Source organism: Larimichthys crocea, chromosome VI (genome assembly GCF_000972845.2).
Source record: "Larimichthys crocea isolate SSNF chromosome VI, L_crocea_2.0, whole genome shotgun sequence".
Lineage (NCBI taxonomy): Eukaryota > Metazoa > Chordata > Actinopteri > Sciaenidae > Larimichthys > Larimichthys crocea.
Genome location: NC_040016.1, coordinates 3,941,026 through 3,961,377, shown reverse-complemented (window position 1 = coordinate 3,961,377; position 20,352 = coordinate 3,941,026). Strand labels below are relative to the sequence as shown.

The following is a 20,352-nucleotide window of genomic DNA, read 5'->3' as shown; positions in this document are numbered from 1 at the left end:
CTGGTTATGAATACTTATATGATAATTTCCAGATTTTTAGCAGGCAGAAATGATCTGATCCCTGAAATGATTTGGAAGAGGTTGTCTGATCCCCTTCTGAATTGTGTAAATATATTATTGATAACAGTTTATATCTTGAGTCAGTGCAAGATTGAATTGCTTTTCCTTTTCCATTGATGTGAGCACTCTCATATATACACTGATATGCTGTGTATATAGACACACCTGCATACTGTATGTGTATGCAGGTTTTTCAACAAAGACCTGGTTGCTATCTACCTATTTTGAGATATCACACTCAAGTCCAGTAATGAATATAGATTCCGTTTTTGCCTTCGAAGCAAATATGCATAGCCTTTCACATGCACACAAATACACACACACACATATACCAATACCTGTGCCCTGCTACAGCCAAAGAGAATGTGATTATGCAGTCCACTTTGTGTATCGCCACCCGCTTGACAGATGCATCTGTTGAGCAAATCTTGATGGATTTTCAGTCTGAATTCTAAATCAAAACCACATTTTCCTTGCTGCGAGAGCCCTTCATGTCTGCCATGCCTCCTGCCTCCCCCAGCAATCATTCATTGACAAAGCGGCGATGGAAGAAAACATTGCTTTGGATTCTTATCTTCACCGCATGTTGAGCCTGTGTGATGAATGGGAGCAACATATACTCGTGTATATGAACACCTCATATCAGATGATTGTGGAATATGTTGTCCTTTCTGTACCACTGTCACCTACCTAACTTTTCTTTGCCAAATTGTGTCGCAATTACATTTTCTGTATCTTTTGTCTTTTTGTTTGCTGTGTTTTTGTTTTCAGTTTTCAATGTTACCTTCATTTCTCCCACTCCTGTTTCACCTCAGTCTATCTCTGCTGCTCTCTTTCACTTTTTTGTGCATAGCACATCCTCACTGCCAGAATGACAATTAACAGAGGTAGGAAGCAGTTTAATTTATTTCACTCCGTTATGAATATTCAGTGTAAACAGAGCAGTTTTTATGCACGCCTGTCAAATCTCATGTGTGCTTATTAGAGGAATACTTAATTTAATATGTTGGCTTGCTGAATAATAGTGAGCTACCTTGACATTAACTCGTTGATGTGGCTGTTGTGTGCGTGTGTGTGTGTTGTGTTTGCAGGCGTTCAGATTTAGTTATGCTTCTGCTTTTTTGTGAGAAGGGAAAGGGAAGAAGAGATCTATAGGATCTGCTCATCTTATTGAGGCGCACATTACTGTCTTAAGATGGCATCCCTGAAAGCACTCAGAATGTAGTTGGCTGAGGCAAAAATCAGCTCCATCCAGCATTGAAAACATAAACATTTTGTTGGCTGTGCTAGAGAGGCTCCTTTTCTGGCCACTTCAAGAGCCCTTAAAGCCAAGTCAATGAGGTTCATACTGTGCCTCAGAAGATGTGTAAATAAAAGTAGCTCAAGGCCAAGGACACTGTTGTTGTGTGTATCCTAAAGTGATTGTTTTCAGTCTGCTCATTTAGTTGTCTACTCTCTGTGGCAGCTTAGACCCCCTCTATGCCTCCTGGCCTGTGATCTGCAAATCTCTCCTCACAATACTGGCTTAAATTGTATTGTGCCATGTCTGCCGTTAGTGTTTGTGCCAGTCTTCTCAGTAAGACCTAAGCATTTTGGGTTATTTTCAGATGCACAGATGCAGTGCATAAATTAAATGTTGAGTAAATGTCCATTCAGATGATTCATCGAAATATCATGCATGTAAAGTCAGCCAAGCAGCCAGCTTCTGACACTATCAGAGGATCAGCTGCTTCATTGCACCCATCCTAATGTATGGTGTGATTTGGTTGTTCACATGTGTGTATGATAATATCAGTAGACATTTTATTAAAAGATTACATTAGATCCTTACATAAAAATACATTATAAATATGTGCTGCGTCATCCATATTCAAGTCAGGGGTTGCATGAGAAAACTGCAACAACCCAACCTGTAGCAATCCAGCCGAGAAGTAAAGGCATGCACCAAAAAAAGCACTAGGGATGGGTGAGATAATTTGATTTTTCTTCTCACGGAATCTGGTGGTATGGGTTTCCCATTGTGCACTGAGGTGCAGAGGAGACTCTCTGCACAGCAGCCTCTGCTGGATGGACTCCCAGACACACTGCATTTCCCCATCACTAACAATGCGGAGAGACATGGGATATACCAGCCAAGGGCATGTTGGAAGGACCCAGTGGCATAAAGCGCCAGGGCAGCTGCAACTGTTACAGCAACTGGGAGGACAGACAGGCCATAAAATCCTGATCATTGGTTCACTGTTTGATATATGTAATCTGTACATCCATATTTTTAGATATCTGATATGAGTGTTTGCTTCAATTCATTACATTCACTATTTGCAGTAAAGGCGTGAAATAAAATGCTAGTCACAGATATAAGATATGCTGTATTACACATGCTTACACTTTGTGTGCCTCCACATTATTTTTGCTGGTGATATCAATGGTTCAGCTTTTTCTGGCAGGGTTCAGACAAGCATTTACACCTCCGACTGGGTTTGGCGCTGGTGAATGAGATCATCTAGAGAGTACCATATGCTTCTTCACTAACCCAACGCACTGCCTAGCCTGTGCCATCTGTCATAGAAGTGCTCCTTCCCACCATTGGCATCACCACGAGCCTTTCCGAGGACTTCCTTAACCATGCGTGACGTTTGCATTTTACCGGCGTCCTCCCTTGTACACCCTGCTCCCCCCATGCTGACTGACCTATGTGCCAGTGGAGATTGTGTGATATGCTTTCTCAGTTTATTTATTCACAAGCTGTGCTGATACATGTAACCCATCTGAAAAGTTATGTGTGGAAGCATTCTGTATTTAATGGAAAAATCATGGATAAAAAGGAGTTGCTGTGCTAGCTTTTGAAAAAAGCAACTGCCTTTACAGTAAGAAACATTACCACAACAGCATATCCAACTAGGTGACTCAAGTGCGATAGTGGAGATCACAGCGGATGAATGGAACAATGTCAACTCTACAGTTTAGTTTAGGATCAGGTTATGTAGGCTATGTACAAATTCATTCGAATCAACTGTGTGTCATTTGAACGTGATTTTAAAAAATGACAGCAATGTTTTTATGTTCACTGACTTCAAGAAATGTTGTCCTTTTTAAGTAGAGATGGGTAATAAAATGCATCGGACTGTGACTCAAGAACTGGCTCCAGTCGAGAACCGTTTCTAAATTGTCCGATCCATCAGAATTTGTATGCCACCAAGTTTGTCACCATGTGTTTCTGACAGTTGTACAATGCAAAACAAGGATGTCATTATGTGAAACTCATGCATCGACAATGGTGGAAATTTGCAGCTAAAAGAGAAATGGTTCAAAGCGTGGCTTAATTTCATGAAGAAAGATGGCAACAGTGCTAGTTGTAATGTTTGTAAAATGTTAATTTCATCATTTCAAGTAGGTCCTTAAATATGTATAAGTGTGCCAAAATGCAGACTAACAGGCTTCTATGATACATAAAGCAACCAAAGAGTGCAGCTTTATTTGATCATAAATGATCAGTGCTTTACAGTTGAGTTTTTTTTTCTTCTAAATTATATAAAATGTTTTCATACCTGAGTCAGATTTCTTTGTTATAAGATGTGCAGTGTAGAACATCACCATGGCGTGGGCGTTGAGGTAGTGATATGCTTCTGTGGCTCTTTTATATTACGGTGCCCCAACACTTACTCACTGATAAAGCCTTTATCTGAAAAATACTGGCCCTAATTGCATGTTTTATTAAGGCTATTCCATGCTTCATTGAGCAGTGAATTTGTAAGAAGCAATGCAGTGTTTTTTTTTTTTTTCCTTTTCCTCTCCGTGTGCCTTTTTTTTTTTTGCATTCACTCCTCACATTCACTCTTTTTTTTGTCTACCTGGATCTGGATAACAGCATTGTATGCGCATTAGGTTCTTTTATCATCAAATTTTATTATGCGTGACTCTCCTGTCTGTCTGATACCAATCCTGTCTCACTACCGATTAAGAAAATATGTGGACAAATTAAACGTTTTTTATTTTTGTTGAATGAAACAAGGAAAAAACCAGAGCTGTACTACACACCTTATGGACACACAGGACCTGCTTCCCATGTAGGGACAGACAAATAACAAATATATATCTTATTGTCAAACATCATTAAAACATGGAACATGACCAGATCTCTCCTCACTTCGCATCACCTCCCTTCTCATTTACAGTACCCACTCGAGCTGCCTCACGCACTTCAACACTTCAAGCGCCTTTTAAGACTACTTTCATCTTGCCCCTTCATAAAATGAAGCGTAGTCTCTGGTGAAAAGCGCTGACAGTAGCAGTTAGTGCTGAGAGTTGGCTCAACCACGGACCTTTCACTTCTGTCTTTGTCTGAAGTAGTGAGGGATAAGACGGCCTTCTTTGAGCTCTGTGTGTGTCTGTGTACACACCAGCTGGAACCCATGTCATTTCCTCTTCTCATTGGTCTACTGGACAGAGGCCACTGACGCAGCTGCTCATCTACTGAGGCAACTGATTTTTATAATGGTCTCTTGAACTTCAAAAGAATATGTTTTCTCAATCTTACAGGATATTGTGCTTGTATTTTTGCCATCTTTATTGTCTTAATGCCAGTCGGTCCATTTCCATAAGCAAGCAGTTACCACTGTCTGTTTCCAATGTAAACACAGCACTAGCCCGATTGTAAAAGCAGCAGTGACAACAAGAAAGAGAGTCTGTTTAATTATGTCTGTTTCAAATGGGTGAGCTTGTGTCTAGAAACACCAGGCCCAAAGCAGTTCACTTTTTCTAATAAGGTTTCCTGCAACAGTCCCAGTGATAGTGTCAGAGTAGGTGAGAATGTGTTTGGTGATGGCTAGCTAAATGACTTGATGATCATCAGAGCACTTACAACTGACATGTGGCTAAATAAAGGTAAAATAAATGAAATAACTTAAGCTAGTATTATGCAGCTTAATGCATGGTGTATATAGTTAAGTGAATTAAGAATGAATATTGTGTGCTGTGTTTTCAGTGGGTATCTTGATTTTTTTTTTTTTAAGCTGATCAAGTATCTTTCAAACAATGGCATGGCAGCTGATTTCTTCTTTAATATTATTTTAATAATGCAGGACTTGGACCCACAGAGGTCAGGATATTGTGATTAACAATTCAATTTTCTCCATTAATTGTGACAGCTCTGAGATCGCAAAAGATGTGCTCTCACTTGACAAGAGAAGTTGAGATACAGCAGTCGGATTGTGCCAGTGTACCAGCACTCAAGAGAAAAATGGGGGTAGACTCATGTCGAATCTGGAAAATATGACTGTGGTGTGGAAGTGTGTTAATTTACGTGGGTTTACATGGAACATATTAGAAGTATCTGCATTTATGTATGCTGCTTTTGTGTTTATGGATCCACACCGACAACCTTTAACCAATGCCCTGAACATTTGAAGTCTCTTAGTAAAGCTTGTGTTTGGCTTCCAATTCCTCTGAGGTGACTTCTGTTTTACACTCTTGACATTTGGCCATTTTGTGTTTGACCATTTTGTCCTCAGTGCATACATTACCCATTACTGTGTCTTTGTGTGTGCACTGCAAATGTGCAGTTTGCAAAAGAGCAAAGTTACATAATTATACAATCATATTGGTGTTCTTTGCCCATTTGTGTGGAATATTAGCATATTATACCACTTACATAGGATGAGACTGATCTGAACTCTGCATACTAATAAAAGAAAATCACTTGACCAATTTACAACTATTTACCCTGCTGGTGCTGTTTACGTGGCCAGAGTTTGAAACAAGTATTATGTTAATAACTTCTACATAAATGCGTTGAGGCCCATTTACATAGCTATTAACTGGTAATGTCAAGTCAAAACAACATTGCTCTTTCGTCTGCATTTTACAAACACATCCTGACCTTTTTCTCATGCTTTCCTTTTAGTCCCTCTCTTTTTAGCCCTCTTGTCTCCTACCTCTTTCACACTCCTTCCGATTTGTTTACTCACTCACTTTCTCTCTTTCATTCTTACTTCAGTCTGCTGTTGCTCTCTTGCAGTTATCCTCTGTCTTTGTCTGGAGAGCTTAACGCCCCTCAATTTATGCCCCCCTCCCCCTCCCTCTTGTGAGATAAACGTAGTACTACAGCAGTACCCCTGTGTCCTCGCTTGCCACCTTGATCACATTGTAGAGGATATAAATGAGTGCAGGGAGTTAGCCGGAGTGAGCTGCAGGTATCTCTACCTCAGCACCCCCGCTCCCTGCAGGGCTCCTGCTGATGGACGGAACAGCTCTCGTCCCTTCAGAGGCTCGGCCTGTCACACAGGAAGACAGATGTTAGTCTGCGGTTTTCCTGTCTACACTACCTGCCAAGATAACACAGACCCGATGAAGAGAGAAGACAGGGTCGGGCTGGACTGAAACAGGAGGTTATTAACACGGGCACAGCTGCCCACTGACAATACAGTACACCGCACCAGCTTCACTCAGAAACACATTAGTAGGCTGTATGATAATAGCAAACACTTGCATATACAGACATTTTGAGAATGTGCTCTAAAGCACGTAGACGATACAAGAGCACAGCCGTAAGCCCAGATACAAATTCTGCTGGCCTCTTCAACGACCTGTTGTCATTGTATACATTAGCTGGCTCATAGATCTGTCGTTTACTAAGAAAAAGCCATGCATCGGAAATTGTCTTAACAGCTGTAAATAGGCTTTGCAGGGTAAAGCGGCCTGTCTCTCAAAGAGCTAATTTCTGTAAGCAGCTTAGTGTTTCCACCTCCTCATTACATGACCTAACCTATTCATGCTGTGGGTGAGATGTGGAATTATTTCTCACATATCCCCTCTATCGCATTACGATGATACTAATGTGCCAGTACAAGTGAGCATGTCACCTAATATTTGCTGTCATGGTGCTGCATAAATCCAAGCTACCTAGTCATGTTGGCATTCGTGTGTGTAGATTCAGATGTGGGAATTGTACTGATGGGATAAAATGGACAAACATCCTTGTGTTTTTTTTTTTGTAGGGATTTCTAACCATTAGGCACACTTCATTACTCATATTGTGGAAATGGCATTGCAAGTAGTCTTCTTGCCCACTGGCGCATCAAAAGCAGCAGATGTTGGTAGCTTTTAGAATAGTTTGAGGCTGCTATTATTCATGCTGAACTGATGAAAAATGTTCAGTCAATAATGAGAAGTGAGCGACTCATGTTTGTATTATCAACTTTACAATATTTTTATGGTGATTTCCCGGAACGCTGTTATCTGCAGACTATCTGCAGACAGTGTTTTTCTAGTTACCTTTTCTGATGTGGCTTGATTCTAATAAATGTCTTTTGCACAGGCTTCGTTCGCAAACAAACAATTCTCCCTAAAGATACGTAAGACACACAGCACCCATCGTTCCACAACAACATTATCATTACCGTCACCCCTCTGGTTGTATGGCAATGAAAAGCTCTCAGCCAGAGGTTTGAACTGCACCTTTCTGTCACTGAGAGGAGACCACGGCCATCTCAGGATGTCATTAGAAGTGCTGTCAATGTCTGAAAGCCAGGTGGACTTGTCCTCTAATGAGGACTCGGCCGTCATGCAAGCAGTGACTGGAGCAGGTGTCACACAGAGGTGCCGCTGTAGGTCCGGGACACTGATGTTCTCCTCTACCGAGTAGCACAGAGATGGCATCATTAGAGGCAGAGACGGACACAGGGACGGTGGGCTTAACCAGACAAGAGATGATGGTAATGATATATTTAGTTCCAGCAAACAAACAGATCAAATTGTTGTTGTCTTTGACTTTTTCTGCATCTAAATCTCATTGTTTGGCCCTTGTTATACAAGTCCCAACATTTGGTTTTCCACACGTCAGTAGCAATAGGACTTGCCCAACCGTGGTTAGGATTTATCAGTGTTTGTTGACTTTTCAACCTCGGCTGGACAGGGAGTAATATTTAGCTTTAAAAAGTCCAAGGTCATTATATGTCAAGGTCGATGAAAAAACAAGGTTTTATTTTCATATCTTTCCCTTTGGTTCACCTGCCATCACTGCATGAATGGAGAACAATTTTCTGTCTGACCTTTTCGCAGTCTGACAGCATTGGAAATGGTAAAAGTTTACGGAAAGCTGAACTTGTCCAAGATAATACCAGCGTTGCCGCCACGGTTAAAGGAAATTATCACACAAGACTTTAAACATTTAACAACACCTCTTCCATTTACTGGTCCTGCTTATGCCAAAGTGTAATTAAAGCATAATGTTTTAGCAAGTCTATTGCACTGGACAGCGAGCTGAAATATGTGATAATATGTGAAATATGTGTTAGGCTTACTTGACCTTTTTATACACATGCAAGGGACAACAGCACACACATTCAGTTTTCTGTTTTTAATTAGTAAAGCTTATCGGATAGTTGCTCTGTTTTAATTCTTTGAAACCATGCATTGCCTATGACTCTTGCTGTAGCAGGTCATGAGTACATTGTTCATAATATCAGTGAGCTACTGATGCGACACTGCAAAGAGCCCTGTGGAGAAATGAGTCAAAAGCTAGAGCTGCTTCAATAGCTTTCCGGAGCTAGCAATATGTGGTTGACAACATAATTGAAGTTATTTAAAGACATGCCATGTGCCACTAGATGGAAGCAAATGGAAGCACAGATTGTTGTTCTTTCTACTTATAGTCCTGGAATACCCTTGAATTATAAATTATAGTTCAGCTGCTTGGAACTAATTCCAGAAAATACTTGGAAAAGGGTAAATACGTCCACATTATTTGTTTTTATTATTTTGGTAGACTGACATGCCAGACCTTGCCTGTTTGGCAGCAGTCAACACTCTCCTGTGTCATAACCAGGAGGTGTACTGTCATGATGAGCACAGATGCTAAAGGTTATCTGAAGGCTCAGGCACTCGCTGGTGTTGATTGCAGCTGTGTGTGCTTGTGTTTGTTTTCTCCCCTCTCCCAAGAGTTTGATTAGTCTTCTCCATTTAGCCGCCACATTACTTTCATTACAGCACACATGCACTCTGGGGAGGGCTGTCCTGATCTTTTTCTTTCTCCATGCAGATGGTAGCCACATCTTACTCTGTCTGGATTGGCACACAGCCTACATCTGTCCCTTACCAGCCAGCATTCCCCTCATGGCACAGCCTCGAAGGCTTAATTAAATATCAAACCAAAGCTAACGCTGCTGCTGGCCACCCATGAGCTACATGGAAAGCGAGGAGAGGGGAGAGGAGAATGGACCTTTCAGAAGTGCACAGAGAAGAAACCGAGTGAACAAAGTGCTGATAGTAGGAGTAACATCCTCTTTGCCAGATGCTGTCACTGGCAAGCAGACTGGGAGTTGATTTGCACTCATTACTGGGAAATGAGTAAGGCCTGAGGATGATGACCGCATTACTCCGATCGCATGTGATGTGATTGGAGATGTTGTGCGATGTTAATCTCCTCCCCTGTGTCCCCAAGTCATAGAAAGTAAATGGAGATGAAAATCTTTCTCCGCATCTTCACATTGGGTCGTGCATGATACAAATGGAAACGGAGGACTGATTATGCAACCAAAGCTCCCTCCCCCCAAGAAAATGGTTTTCATCCAACTAATAACCAAACCACTTTGTGTAGGGAGATGTTTCTAATCATTTTGGCTGCAACAAGTTAAGAAATAATTTGTTATGTATCTAGTGCATATACTCAGTTATGAAAATGTACATTGAAAGGAAACATCTCAGACAGAATCTACAATATATTGCTGAACATACTAAGAATGTAATATGTGTTGCCCTTCATTAGCGTGACCTCCCAGTTTACAGATTTAACGTTGAATTTCTCACTTCACGAGCATCCTGAGCCCAGTGCTCACCGGTGTCTGTACTGATTAACTTCAGACATGTGCCCTTCTTTCCCCTTATTCATCACAGTGGTTAGGTTGAACATGAAATCATGACTTTTTTCTGATTTTTACATACTACTGCTCATTTTCCGTCCACTCCCCGCCGTATTCCACACTCATTAGGGACCAACCTTTGTCTGAATGTTAGAGGCCATCTCATGTCTGTCATACTACCCAGATAATGGCCGACCTGCTCTTTACCATGCACCATGTACACTGTGATCTTTGAGGACATCATTATCCTCTATGTGTTTCTACAGGGAGGGAGGTTCAATGTTAACCTGTGTATTTGGTCTGTTATTGTATGGCATTTGGTTTATTTAGTTCTTTTTATGCTCTCTGTGAATGCACGTCATCACGCTATATCTCATTGTCTTTCTTGTTTCATAAAGTTTCCTCTTATTATCAGTACACTGTTCTTTCAGTGCCCATTCATAATTGCTGACATTGCTACAATATCTTGTTGTGTGCCGCATAATAAGCAGGTTTTCTATCAATTACTAGTGCAGCAGGAATGAGCACCTGCCTTGTTCTCACCCCATTACCTTTCCTGGCACATTACATGCCTTTTAATACATTTAATATATCTTCACTTTAAGACCATAGCTGGGGTTTTTTTAAAGTCCCCATCAATGTGTCAATACTCTTACCTTTCTCCACACCTGAAACAATGCAATCTCCGTACCAGGCTACATCCTTGTTCTTCAACTCATTTCTTTTTTTCTTCTGTAAAACCAAAAGTCATTTCCTCTGTGCCGTCCCTCTCTGCTGCACATGCCTGTAGGACACACTATTTCATCTTGCTTTGAACTCTTTTAAATTTTGCACAGTAGCCGTTTTTTATTAACATATTTATTCATTTATGATTCCTCTCAAAAGCTCTTTGCATATGAGCACACCTTTATTCTCTCATTCTCTCTTTCTTTCTCCCCTCTCAGCTCTCAACACTCCACAGAGAATGGGCCTCACTAATGCAGTGTTAGTTTAATCCCTGCCACCCTGTCAGAGGCTATTTTCTCTGGGTCCCTTTCTCACCACAGCAGCAGTGAGCACAGCCAGAGTTTTTAGGCTCTCTCTGCTTACCAGCACCTGTCTGGACATTCTCCATCCGGCTCATAGAGTTTTTGTCAAGGGAGGAGCTTGTCTCCAGTCCTCAAGGTCAAAGTGTCTTTCTAGCCATTGCACGGCTGATCATCCTCTTCCACTCTCCCTACCACCTACTTCCCACCCTGATGGCAGCCACCTGTCAATGGCTGAACTCCCCCACCTAGATAATAATAACCTAGCCAGAGACCATCTTTCATCAAGTGTCCTAGCCCCATTTGAATAAAGGGAGATTGTGGGCAGGATGCTGAATAGACAGCTGAGGGGCCTCCTCCTGATGTGCGAGTTCTTGCAAGGTGGCAGTGACAGCAAAGGGGAGGCAGTATGGTTATATAATTGGAGCAAGGTCATGTGAAAGTTTCCAGCAGTTGTGCTGTGGCATCCAGTTACAATCTCATTGCAATAAGGGAAATAAGCAACGAAACCCACCAATGAAACAGTTCAAGTGGATATTGAATGTAGATGGTATATATATGTGTATATATATAGCCATGCTGGTGTCATAGACTGTTCACCACTTTGGTCGAATCTAAAATATTTCCACTACTATTTGATGGATTACCATGAAATTTTGTGCAGACATTTATGTTCCTGAGATAATGACGCCTGCTGACTGCGATCCTTTGACCTTGACTTAAGTTGCACCATGAGGCCGTGAAATGTCTGAACTAATATGAACTAACTATTAGATGGATTGCCATTTAACTTGGTACAGATATCCTTGGTGTCCTAACAATGAATCCTAATAAATGTTTTCCCCCTCACTTTTCTTTATAAGTTTCCACTTATCCAGTAAAAAATAGATTCCCAGACAGTATCCTAATGACTTGATGATTCAATGACTTTTCTCTATTTCACCATCTGGTCCACATGTATGGTCTTGAGTTAAATGTCCCTACAACTATAGGACGGATTGCCATGAAAGTTGGTGCAGACATTCATCCTCTGATGTTTTCTTGCAACATCATCGGGTAAAAATTTTGATCTGTCTACTTGATTTACGACCAAATACCTGCAAAACCAACAACATTCCCATCAGCCTCAGCTGTACTTTGTGTTCAGGGCTATCATCAGCACATATTGGCATGCTAACAGTCTGAACTCAGATGGTGAACATTACACCTGCTTAGCATCAGCGTGTTAGCATTGTCACAGTTGGCATATGGATGAAGACTCTTGCTCTAAGATCTTACATCTTATACATTACATAATTGCTGTAATACATCGTAATCAGCAGTGCTGGGGTAATTTTCCTGGTGAGCGGGTGCTGACCTTTTAAAGTGTAAACTTTTTCCTTTCTGACATAATCCCTGATCTTCTCACATATCACACTCACCTGCTCTCTTTTCATCTTCCCCTCTGCCTCCTTCAATCAGATAGCCAGATAAGTGGCAGACTCAGGGGGGCATCCAAGGTGCTGAACCTATATCTTAAGTGCTCTGTCTCTCTTTCTCTGTTTTTCTTCCCTTCCTTTTGTCTGTCGCTCTCAAAATCCGTCTCTCTTTATCTTTCAGATGCCAAGGAGATCGTGCTGAAAGCTCAGATTCTGGCTGGTGGCAGAGGCAAGGGTGTGTTTGACAGTGGCCTGAAAGGTGGAGTGCACTTAACTAAAGAGTAAGTATGCCCTCATGTGCATTACACACTGAGAGTTACTGTACGAGATGGATTCCTATTATTTCTCGTGCGACAGCGGCTTTTAGATTGAGGAGGCTGAAAGAGCTCTCTGAAGATGCTCCCTTGGCACAAAGACACAGTCAGGATTACTCGTGCTGCAAATAAACAATTTTTCTTTCTTCCAGTGCCTCGTTTTTAAACTACCCTCAATTAGATGTTGAAAAAGTGATCTTAAGGTCAACAGAAGTGTGTGCATGGCATACCAAGTTTTCCTCTTCCAGGTGGATTGGGTTTTGTGCTACTGCTGAGGTTTTTTTTAATTCTAGTTTAGGCTTACAAAGTGTGATTGAGTTCCTTCCTCCAGTGAAGCCATTTTTTAAAGGCTAAACAACAACTTGAAAGAGTTTTTCTTTAATCAGGTACTGCAGTTCCCATGTAGTAAAACAGCACTATCTTTTGAATAAAGGTACCTAGCACTTACCACCACCTTAAAGGCAAAAAAGGTGATTTATGACAATTGTCGCAGAGATGCATCATCGTCACCCTACTTCAGGTTCGGAATGGCCAGAAACTTTTTCAAAGTGAGATATGCTCAAGTTCATCGTCCCCAGACAGTGACATGAGTGCACAGTTCACCTTCCTCTCATCTATCAAAGGATGAGTACAACCCCTGGCTTCATTTTTATTCACTTACAAAACCAGAACACGCTTACAGAGGCAGCCTTGGCATGTGGCCTGCTTTTAAACTGAGAGAATAAGTAGAGGTTCATTCACAGCGATGTTCAGATGCACCAAAGTGTTTCCAAAAGCTGCTCTTTGTCAGAGTATCTTACATTACTGGGAAGTGGAACCTGGAAAGTGCTGAGGCATAACTCTCTTCAACCGAATGAGATAAAGAAATACCTATCCGTCTGTCAGCTCACCTCCTTCTCTCATCTTTCATTTTGTAAGCGTTTGCTCTCTCAGTGATTGTTGTCTAAATTAAGACTGTAAAACTGTTTGACCTCTCTCCTTCAGCCCTGCGGTGGTTGGTGAGCTGGCCAATAAGATGCTGGGTTTCAACCTGACTACCAAACAGACACCGAAAGATGGAGTGAAAGTGAAAACGGTGAGACACTGCAGAGACTGACTGAAAGGATATACTTCTCTTTTTTTTCTGGTTTCTTCATCTTGTTTTTCGGGCTTCATTTCAAGGCATTTGAGATTAATGACAGTGAAGTCTGTCTGACTCTGTAGTTTTTATTTTGTTTTGTTTTTTTCTCTAGCAGCTGTCCACTGTTGTTTACTGTAGGTTTGCGCTAGCTGTTGTTATGGCTCATTGCATAAATTGAACCGGGCTGACTGAATTTAAAGTATTTGGTAAACAACTGTTTCTATGTGCCACTAACAAGCAGGAATATCATTTTCTCTACTTGCATGCTGCTTGCAGTACCTCCTCAAAACAGACATTTCCAGGTGATGAAGCCTTCTCAGTCTGTGGCTTGTGTGTGGGTACCGCTCTCTTTCTTTCTGACTCTCCCCATCTCTGTGTACCCCTGCCATCCTCTTCACCCCGATCCTGAACTCCTGTTCCTGCTTGTACTGCAGTGTTTAGGTAGAATGAAATGAGTGTCACACTTTTATTTAACTTTTATTCACTTTTTTTTTTCTTCTTTCATTTTTATTTAAAAAAAAAAGCACCTGCAGTCCAGGAAGTTTGGCTGCTCAGAATTTGCCCTATGTCAGGCAGGCAGGGGAAAGGCAAACAACCAACAAAATATATCTGACAGAAATTGAATTAGATGTGAGCGAAGAGAGACGTGACCTCCAATTGACTTACCAAGAACGTCCACTGAAATCAAGCCTGGCAAGAGCCAGCCGTTAACTGACCTGAAGGACCTAGTACAGTAAGAGTGGAGTCACAGCCTGGTTTGTCAGATGACAGCCAGACCTTAGCTGTCAACCTGCCAATGGGGCTCGCATCAACACTCAACGCATATCCTGGAGCACGGAACACCACAAAAAAAAAGGGGGCAGCACTTCAGCATCTACATGGATTTGCTGTCATGGCACTGATTGAAGGATAAGGAGAGAAGATTAGGGAAGGTGGGTAATAGATGTTTGTGGAAGAAAACTGTAGGAGACAAAAACCAGGGTTTGATGGAAAACAGAAAGAACAGGGCAGTGGGAGCAGAATATATTTAGTCTGAGTGAAGAATCAGGCTACAAGTCAAACAACAGGGAACCTAAAAGAAGGTTTGAGTGACTGGAGGAGACAACATTTGGACAAGGAGATAGGACCGCTGTCTGTTCACACGGGTAGTAGAGAAGCCTATCCATCCTCATTCGCTGGGCGATAGGCTGGAAGCAGAACATAACGGCTGTGCATGTTCAAACAAACACCCCCTCCAGAAAACCTGCACCCCATTAAGCACAACACAACTGATAGTTTCCTGTCAGGTTTTTTCTCTTCTTTTCCAAATGAACCTCTTGCTTGCTTCCTCTTCTTGCTTATCTATCGGACTCTAAATGTTACCTTCCTCTCTATTTGCCACTCTTTCCTTCACTCGCAGCATATTAGATTTTGTCAGAGCTATGCTTCGTAGATTCTGCCAATATATGGACTCTGCTTGTTTACCTGTGTAATTGGGTCCAATTTACGCTAGAATAAAATAGTGTGGACTTTAAAGTAAAAGGTTTGCCAAATGCTCGGGGGAGGTCAAATGGGATTCTTTATTGGGGTTATAGTAGGTCCCTCACTCTTTATGTGATCATGAAGTCGAGCTCCTCCATCAGCCCCTTTTTCTCCTGCTGTGCCATGTGCAGGTGATGGTTGCTGAGGCCCTGGACATTACCAGGGAGACCTACTTTGCAATCTTGATGGACCGCTCCTGCAATGGTCCCGTCATGGTAGGAAGCCCCCAGGGAGGCATGGATATCGAGGAGGTAGCCGCCAGCACCCCAGAACTCATCTTTAAGGTATATGATTTGTGGTTTATGCTCATTGCTACAGCTGTGAATTAGAAGAATAAGAAAGATTAGATTAATCTGCCTCAAAAGCAGTGCAGAAGATGTTTAGACAGTGGTAAAAGTGCAACCACCACCATCTTTGTTCAAAGATTTTACTCTGTAATAGACAGAAGTTTTATTTGTCTTGAAATCAGGCCAGGACGGGATTGCCCAGTGCATTGGGCTGTGCTCTGTTCATATTTCCTGCTAATTCAGTTAAATTTATTGTCCTGTCTACTCGTGCGCTGCAACAGCTGAACACATGCAGCAATACACTGAAGCTTAACATGAACAAACACACAGCCTTCTGTGTTTTATATTGCTATTAATTAAATCCCATTTTCAAAGCTTAATCCACTGTCATCACTTGGCTACTTGGCAACCGGTCCTCAATGTTAACAGATGTATAATTTAAGCATTGCAGATGGAGTTTGCCTGCATTTCCTATTGTTGGATATCTTTCTTTTGCTGTAGTCTACAGATGTTAGAGCAGACTGTAAAGATCCTGCTATGCCATTCATTATTTCTGCAGATTTCAGATTGTATATGCACAGCTGTGGAGTTGCTATCCAAATACATCCATTGAGCTGTACATCTTATTAAAATCTATACGGTCCAGGCACAGTTTATAGAAAACTGGTTCAAACAACAGCTGCAGTTTTATACTTTCTTTTCTTCACCAATCTGCACTCAGACACCCTTCATCCATTTTTATAAAGACTAAAAAAAGTTAAAGGAGAGATTCTCTGTCTGAAAGTCAAAGATATGGCTCTGGTGATCATAAATCCACCGTTTCAGACTCTCCCTTTTCTCCATGTCTGGCAGCCTTCCACTTCTTAATTATGATGTAGGCAGTTGAATATGAACATCCGCTTTGTGTCAAATTATAGTCCAGCATTTGAGCCTCATGTTCTTTCTCACTCCCTTTCTCCATTTCTTTCCCCCCTCTCTCTCTTTCTCACGTTCCCTGTGATTCTTACAGGAAGCGATAGATATATTTGAAGGCGTGCGAGACGACCAGGCACTTTGCATGGCAGCTAATTTAGGTTTCAAAGGACCTCTGCAGAGACAGGTATGTGGGTGCACTGAAGGCTTAAAATGCACAATGCAAAGAAGGGGCAGAATGATCTACGATGCACTCACAATCATACACACAGGCAGATACATCCTCATTCATAAACAGACCAAACTTTAGCTATTATTTGTTTTTCAGAGGCAAGTTTTGAAGTGTCATTACACTACACTCACTTGCCAGGTGGTCTATTGTCATATCTGACAGTGACGCACAGTGCTTTTGCTGTCTGAGGGGAGCTGACATCACTAATGGTACCATTATATGATAGAACATTGAATCTGTGCGTGAATCATGCAGTAAGAAACAAAGCTCATCTGCAACCTATAATTTTCAGGACAGTGAAACATACTTTTTTTTTCTTTTCACGTCAAGCTTTACAAATCTAGTTCAGACAGCATTAGCTTGTAAAATGAGGCCAAGGAAGAACAGCACATTCTATGTATGCTTAGATGTAGACAAATCAAACTAATTTGTTTTCTTTTCCACAGGCACGGTGTAAATCAGATTAGTTCAGTCTATTAACACATGGTATATGTATATGACTCTGAGAGTCTAAGGTGTTTGAGCTTCGGTTGCAATATATGTGATCTTGTATTGCAGGATATTGAATTAGAATTGGTTTTAAATGGCAAGCGAGGCGAGGAAAATAAAGTATTTAGTTAAGTGTCTGCAATGAAAGTGTGTTTTTCCTTGGTTGTGTCAGCTGCCAAACTGTTTAATTCAGAGATAATTGTAGATCATATAAAATACCTTTAGAGCAATGGCATGACGGGAACTCTGTGGTGCAAGCGTGCGAGCGTGTGTGCGCGTGCATGTATATACTGATTTTATGTCTTTATGTGATAGAAAAAAGTAACTGAGATTTGTGGACTGTCTGGAACAAGGTTTTTAATACTATGTCATGTCATTACTAAAGAACAGTTGCAGCTGCAACAGTAGAAATATCAATTGAGATCCTTTTTAAAATGGGGTTTCTGACAGTAGTGTTATGGCATAGCTACACTGCTCTATTCACAGGCTGTTTTCATCTTTTGCCTGTACACTGTAGCAAAAACAGCAAAACAAAAATACATATGTTTGGATACTACTGTCACCTGGTATGTACTGAAATGTGCGTTAAGGTGTTATGCATGTATCAGATCAGTGTGATCTGTTGTGTGAGTGTTATAATACATTTGCCAGTTGTCACATCTTTTGAAAGTGAAAAACATTTTTTTTCCTGTCAACAAAGAGACACGTTCATGTAAAACAAACTCAGACTGCATGATGTTGAAGGTGATTTGCTGTTTTTATGTAGCCTGTGTGGGAGACTGAGTGGCCTTGGTGGGGCCGGCTGCTCAGAGCCATCAGGTACTTACCGTCCTCTGTGGACTTTGCAGGCAGCAGATCAGATTAAGAGGCTCTATGATCTGTTCCTGAAAGTCGACGCCACTCAAGTCGAAGTCAATCCTCTCGGAGAGACTCCCGAAGGACAAGGTACCTTGTATCATAGAAAATGCCTGTTTTTCTGTGTGTGTTGATGTGGCCTCTATCTCTGACCTCTGCAGCACGTGTCTGTGCACATCTCTGCATGTGTGTTTTATGTTTCTTCTTTTCTCTTCTTTCTTCTTTTTTCTTTTATTAAATGTCCTTAATCGTGTTAAACATCTGTGATATTTAAATAATTTAAAAGATTTAAAATTCTGTATTTTTGCATGAACAGGCAGCCACCTTTTAATCAGTGACTGGAATAGAGACACACTATCTCCCCGGGTCTGAATGCATTTAAGAATGTGAAGTGTAATTGCAACACACTGACATCAGTTTCTTGTCAGCACGACTATGTCTGGATCAAAATCCAAATGGCTTCAGGGAGCAGAGCTTTCCATATTCATGGCATGTTGATGTTTGTTGATGATTCCTAGTTGTTGATGACTAACTAAAGGCGTACAGTCTATCATCAAGTATTAATGAGGAACCACAATGAGGAATTACAGCAGCAGCTACAAACACATCCTTCCTTTAACCACTCTGGGATACTTTATGAATATCTAAAATAAAATCTGATACACTCAATGTTTCAATTAATTTGACATACTGTAGACATACTACTGCATAATTTCACTCATAACATTGTTTTATACATTAGCCTGGAATAGAACTTTGTCTTTGAATCGAAAATAAATTAAAATATTGGGAAATCATCCTCAATTAAATTTTTTATTGTAGGGCAGCCTAATACATGTTAAGCTTATTGAACTTTGAAGTAATTTGATTCAAGAAATAAATCTGTTGTGAAGTTGAGCAGTAAATAGAGTAACATCTCTATTGTCAGTCAACTGTTCTTCAAATATAAATTTGTCACACTGTGACTGAAGTCTAAATTTAGGCCTTCAGCTCATCATTGCTCATCCACAAAGACTGTGTAAAACAGTGGTGCTAATTTTAGATTAATGAAGGTCTGTATTGGCATTTGGCCTTACTCAACAAGTGATGTGTGCCACATTAAATACAATCCCGGAATTGCCCCTTTTCACTATGAGGACAGCATGTATGTTCCCCTTTTAGTGGTGATTAGTGCCATTTATAGCTCACAAAAGGCTTCTGTATGTTATCATAAAGATTACTATTTAGCATAGCTTCAGTTAATAGGCTCAGTCCATTTTCTTTGCATGTGTTTACCTTTCTCCCTGCTCGATCTAAACACTTGATTTCACAAATAAATGTAGATACGGTAAATTTCATTCCCCTGTTGTCACTTAACACAATCAATTCTCCCAACATGACACAAGTGGGGGTTTGAACATTTGAAGTTTGCATCCAGATAAGGAACACATTATACACAGTCTCGATGCACATTCTGGCTATTGTGATGTTGTTGAACTTAAACTGAACTTGTTTTCATTTTGTTTTTTAAAAAAAAAAAAAAAAAAGAGTGGTTGTCTTCTCTGCAGTGATGAGCACAGATTGACTGTGATGTGTCCTATCGAGACGTCCTACAACAAGCTGGAGATGCATCACTTCTTTGATGTTATTTAGTCTTTTCAAAAACAGATTCTTGTTCAAAGTATGTTTTATCAAAGATTGACAAGAGAAGTTTGTTGTTTCACGAGTCCTTATGAATATTAATGAATGAAATGACTACTTTCAAGCAATGAATTTTTACTGAGAGGTATGAGATATCCTTTCTACCAGCAGGAAGAAGCATTGACTGTGATTTAGGCAGGCTTCACAAGCTTCACATTAAAATCTGCTAATTTTTCGTTCAATTTGTTCACGTGTCACAAGGGAGCGCAGCTATTTTCCAGCAGGCATTCGGCGGACATGTATTGGAAAAGAAAATTTTTGTGGTTTTTTTTTTGTGTTTTTTTTGTCTCATTTGGTAATAGCTCAATTCTTTTTGTAGATGGACTGCAATAATAGATGTGTCAAAACAAAAACAAAAGGAATTGTGCACTGGGAGCTCTAGTTTTACCTGGGGGGACACAGTATGTCTTCTTCCCAGTCCCAGGAGAGGCTGCCTGCTTCATGTACCGTTTGTCTATGTGTTTTGTTTATGTTTTTCTTTTTCTGCGTGTCACTGCTAAAGCCAATTCCCATGTATCCATATGTTGTCACCCTACATGTTTGTTATCTGGCTGTCTGTTTATCTGCAATGTACTATTCTTT

The 20,352-nt window shown here is 40.8% G+C and overlaps 1 protein-coding gene across 1 annotated transcript in view; it reads left to right on the top strand.

Annotated features, from left to right (window-relative positions):
* The window catches only part of suclg2 (succinate-CoA ligase GDP-forming subunit beta), an 84,903-nt gene that overhangs the window by 23,068 nt on the left and 41,483 nt on the right, over nucleotides 1-20,352 (top strand). Inside the window, exons 3-7 of the mRNA XM_010737238.3 lie at nucleotides 12,542-12,641; nucleotides 13,659-13,749; nucleotides 15,447-15,599; nucleotides 16,612-16,701; nucleotides 18,084-18,180. Of these exons, the coding sequence (XP_010735540.3) occupies nucleotides 12,542-12,641; nucleotides 13,659-13,749; nucleotides 15,447-15,599; nucleotides 16,612-16,701; nucleotides 18,084-18,180 (531 nt within the window). The remainder of the gene's footprint in view (nucleotides 1-12,541; nucleotides 12,642-13,658; nucleotides 13,750-15,446; nucleotides 15,600-16,611; nucleotides 16,702-18,083; nucleotides 18,181-20,352) is intronic.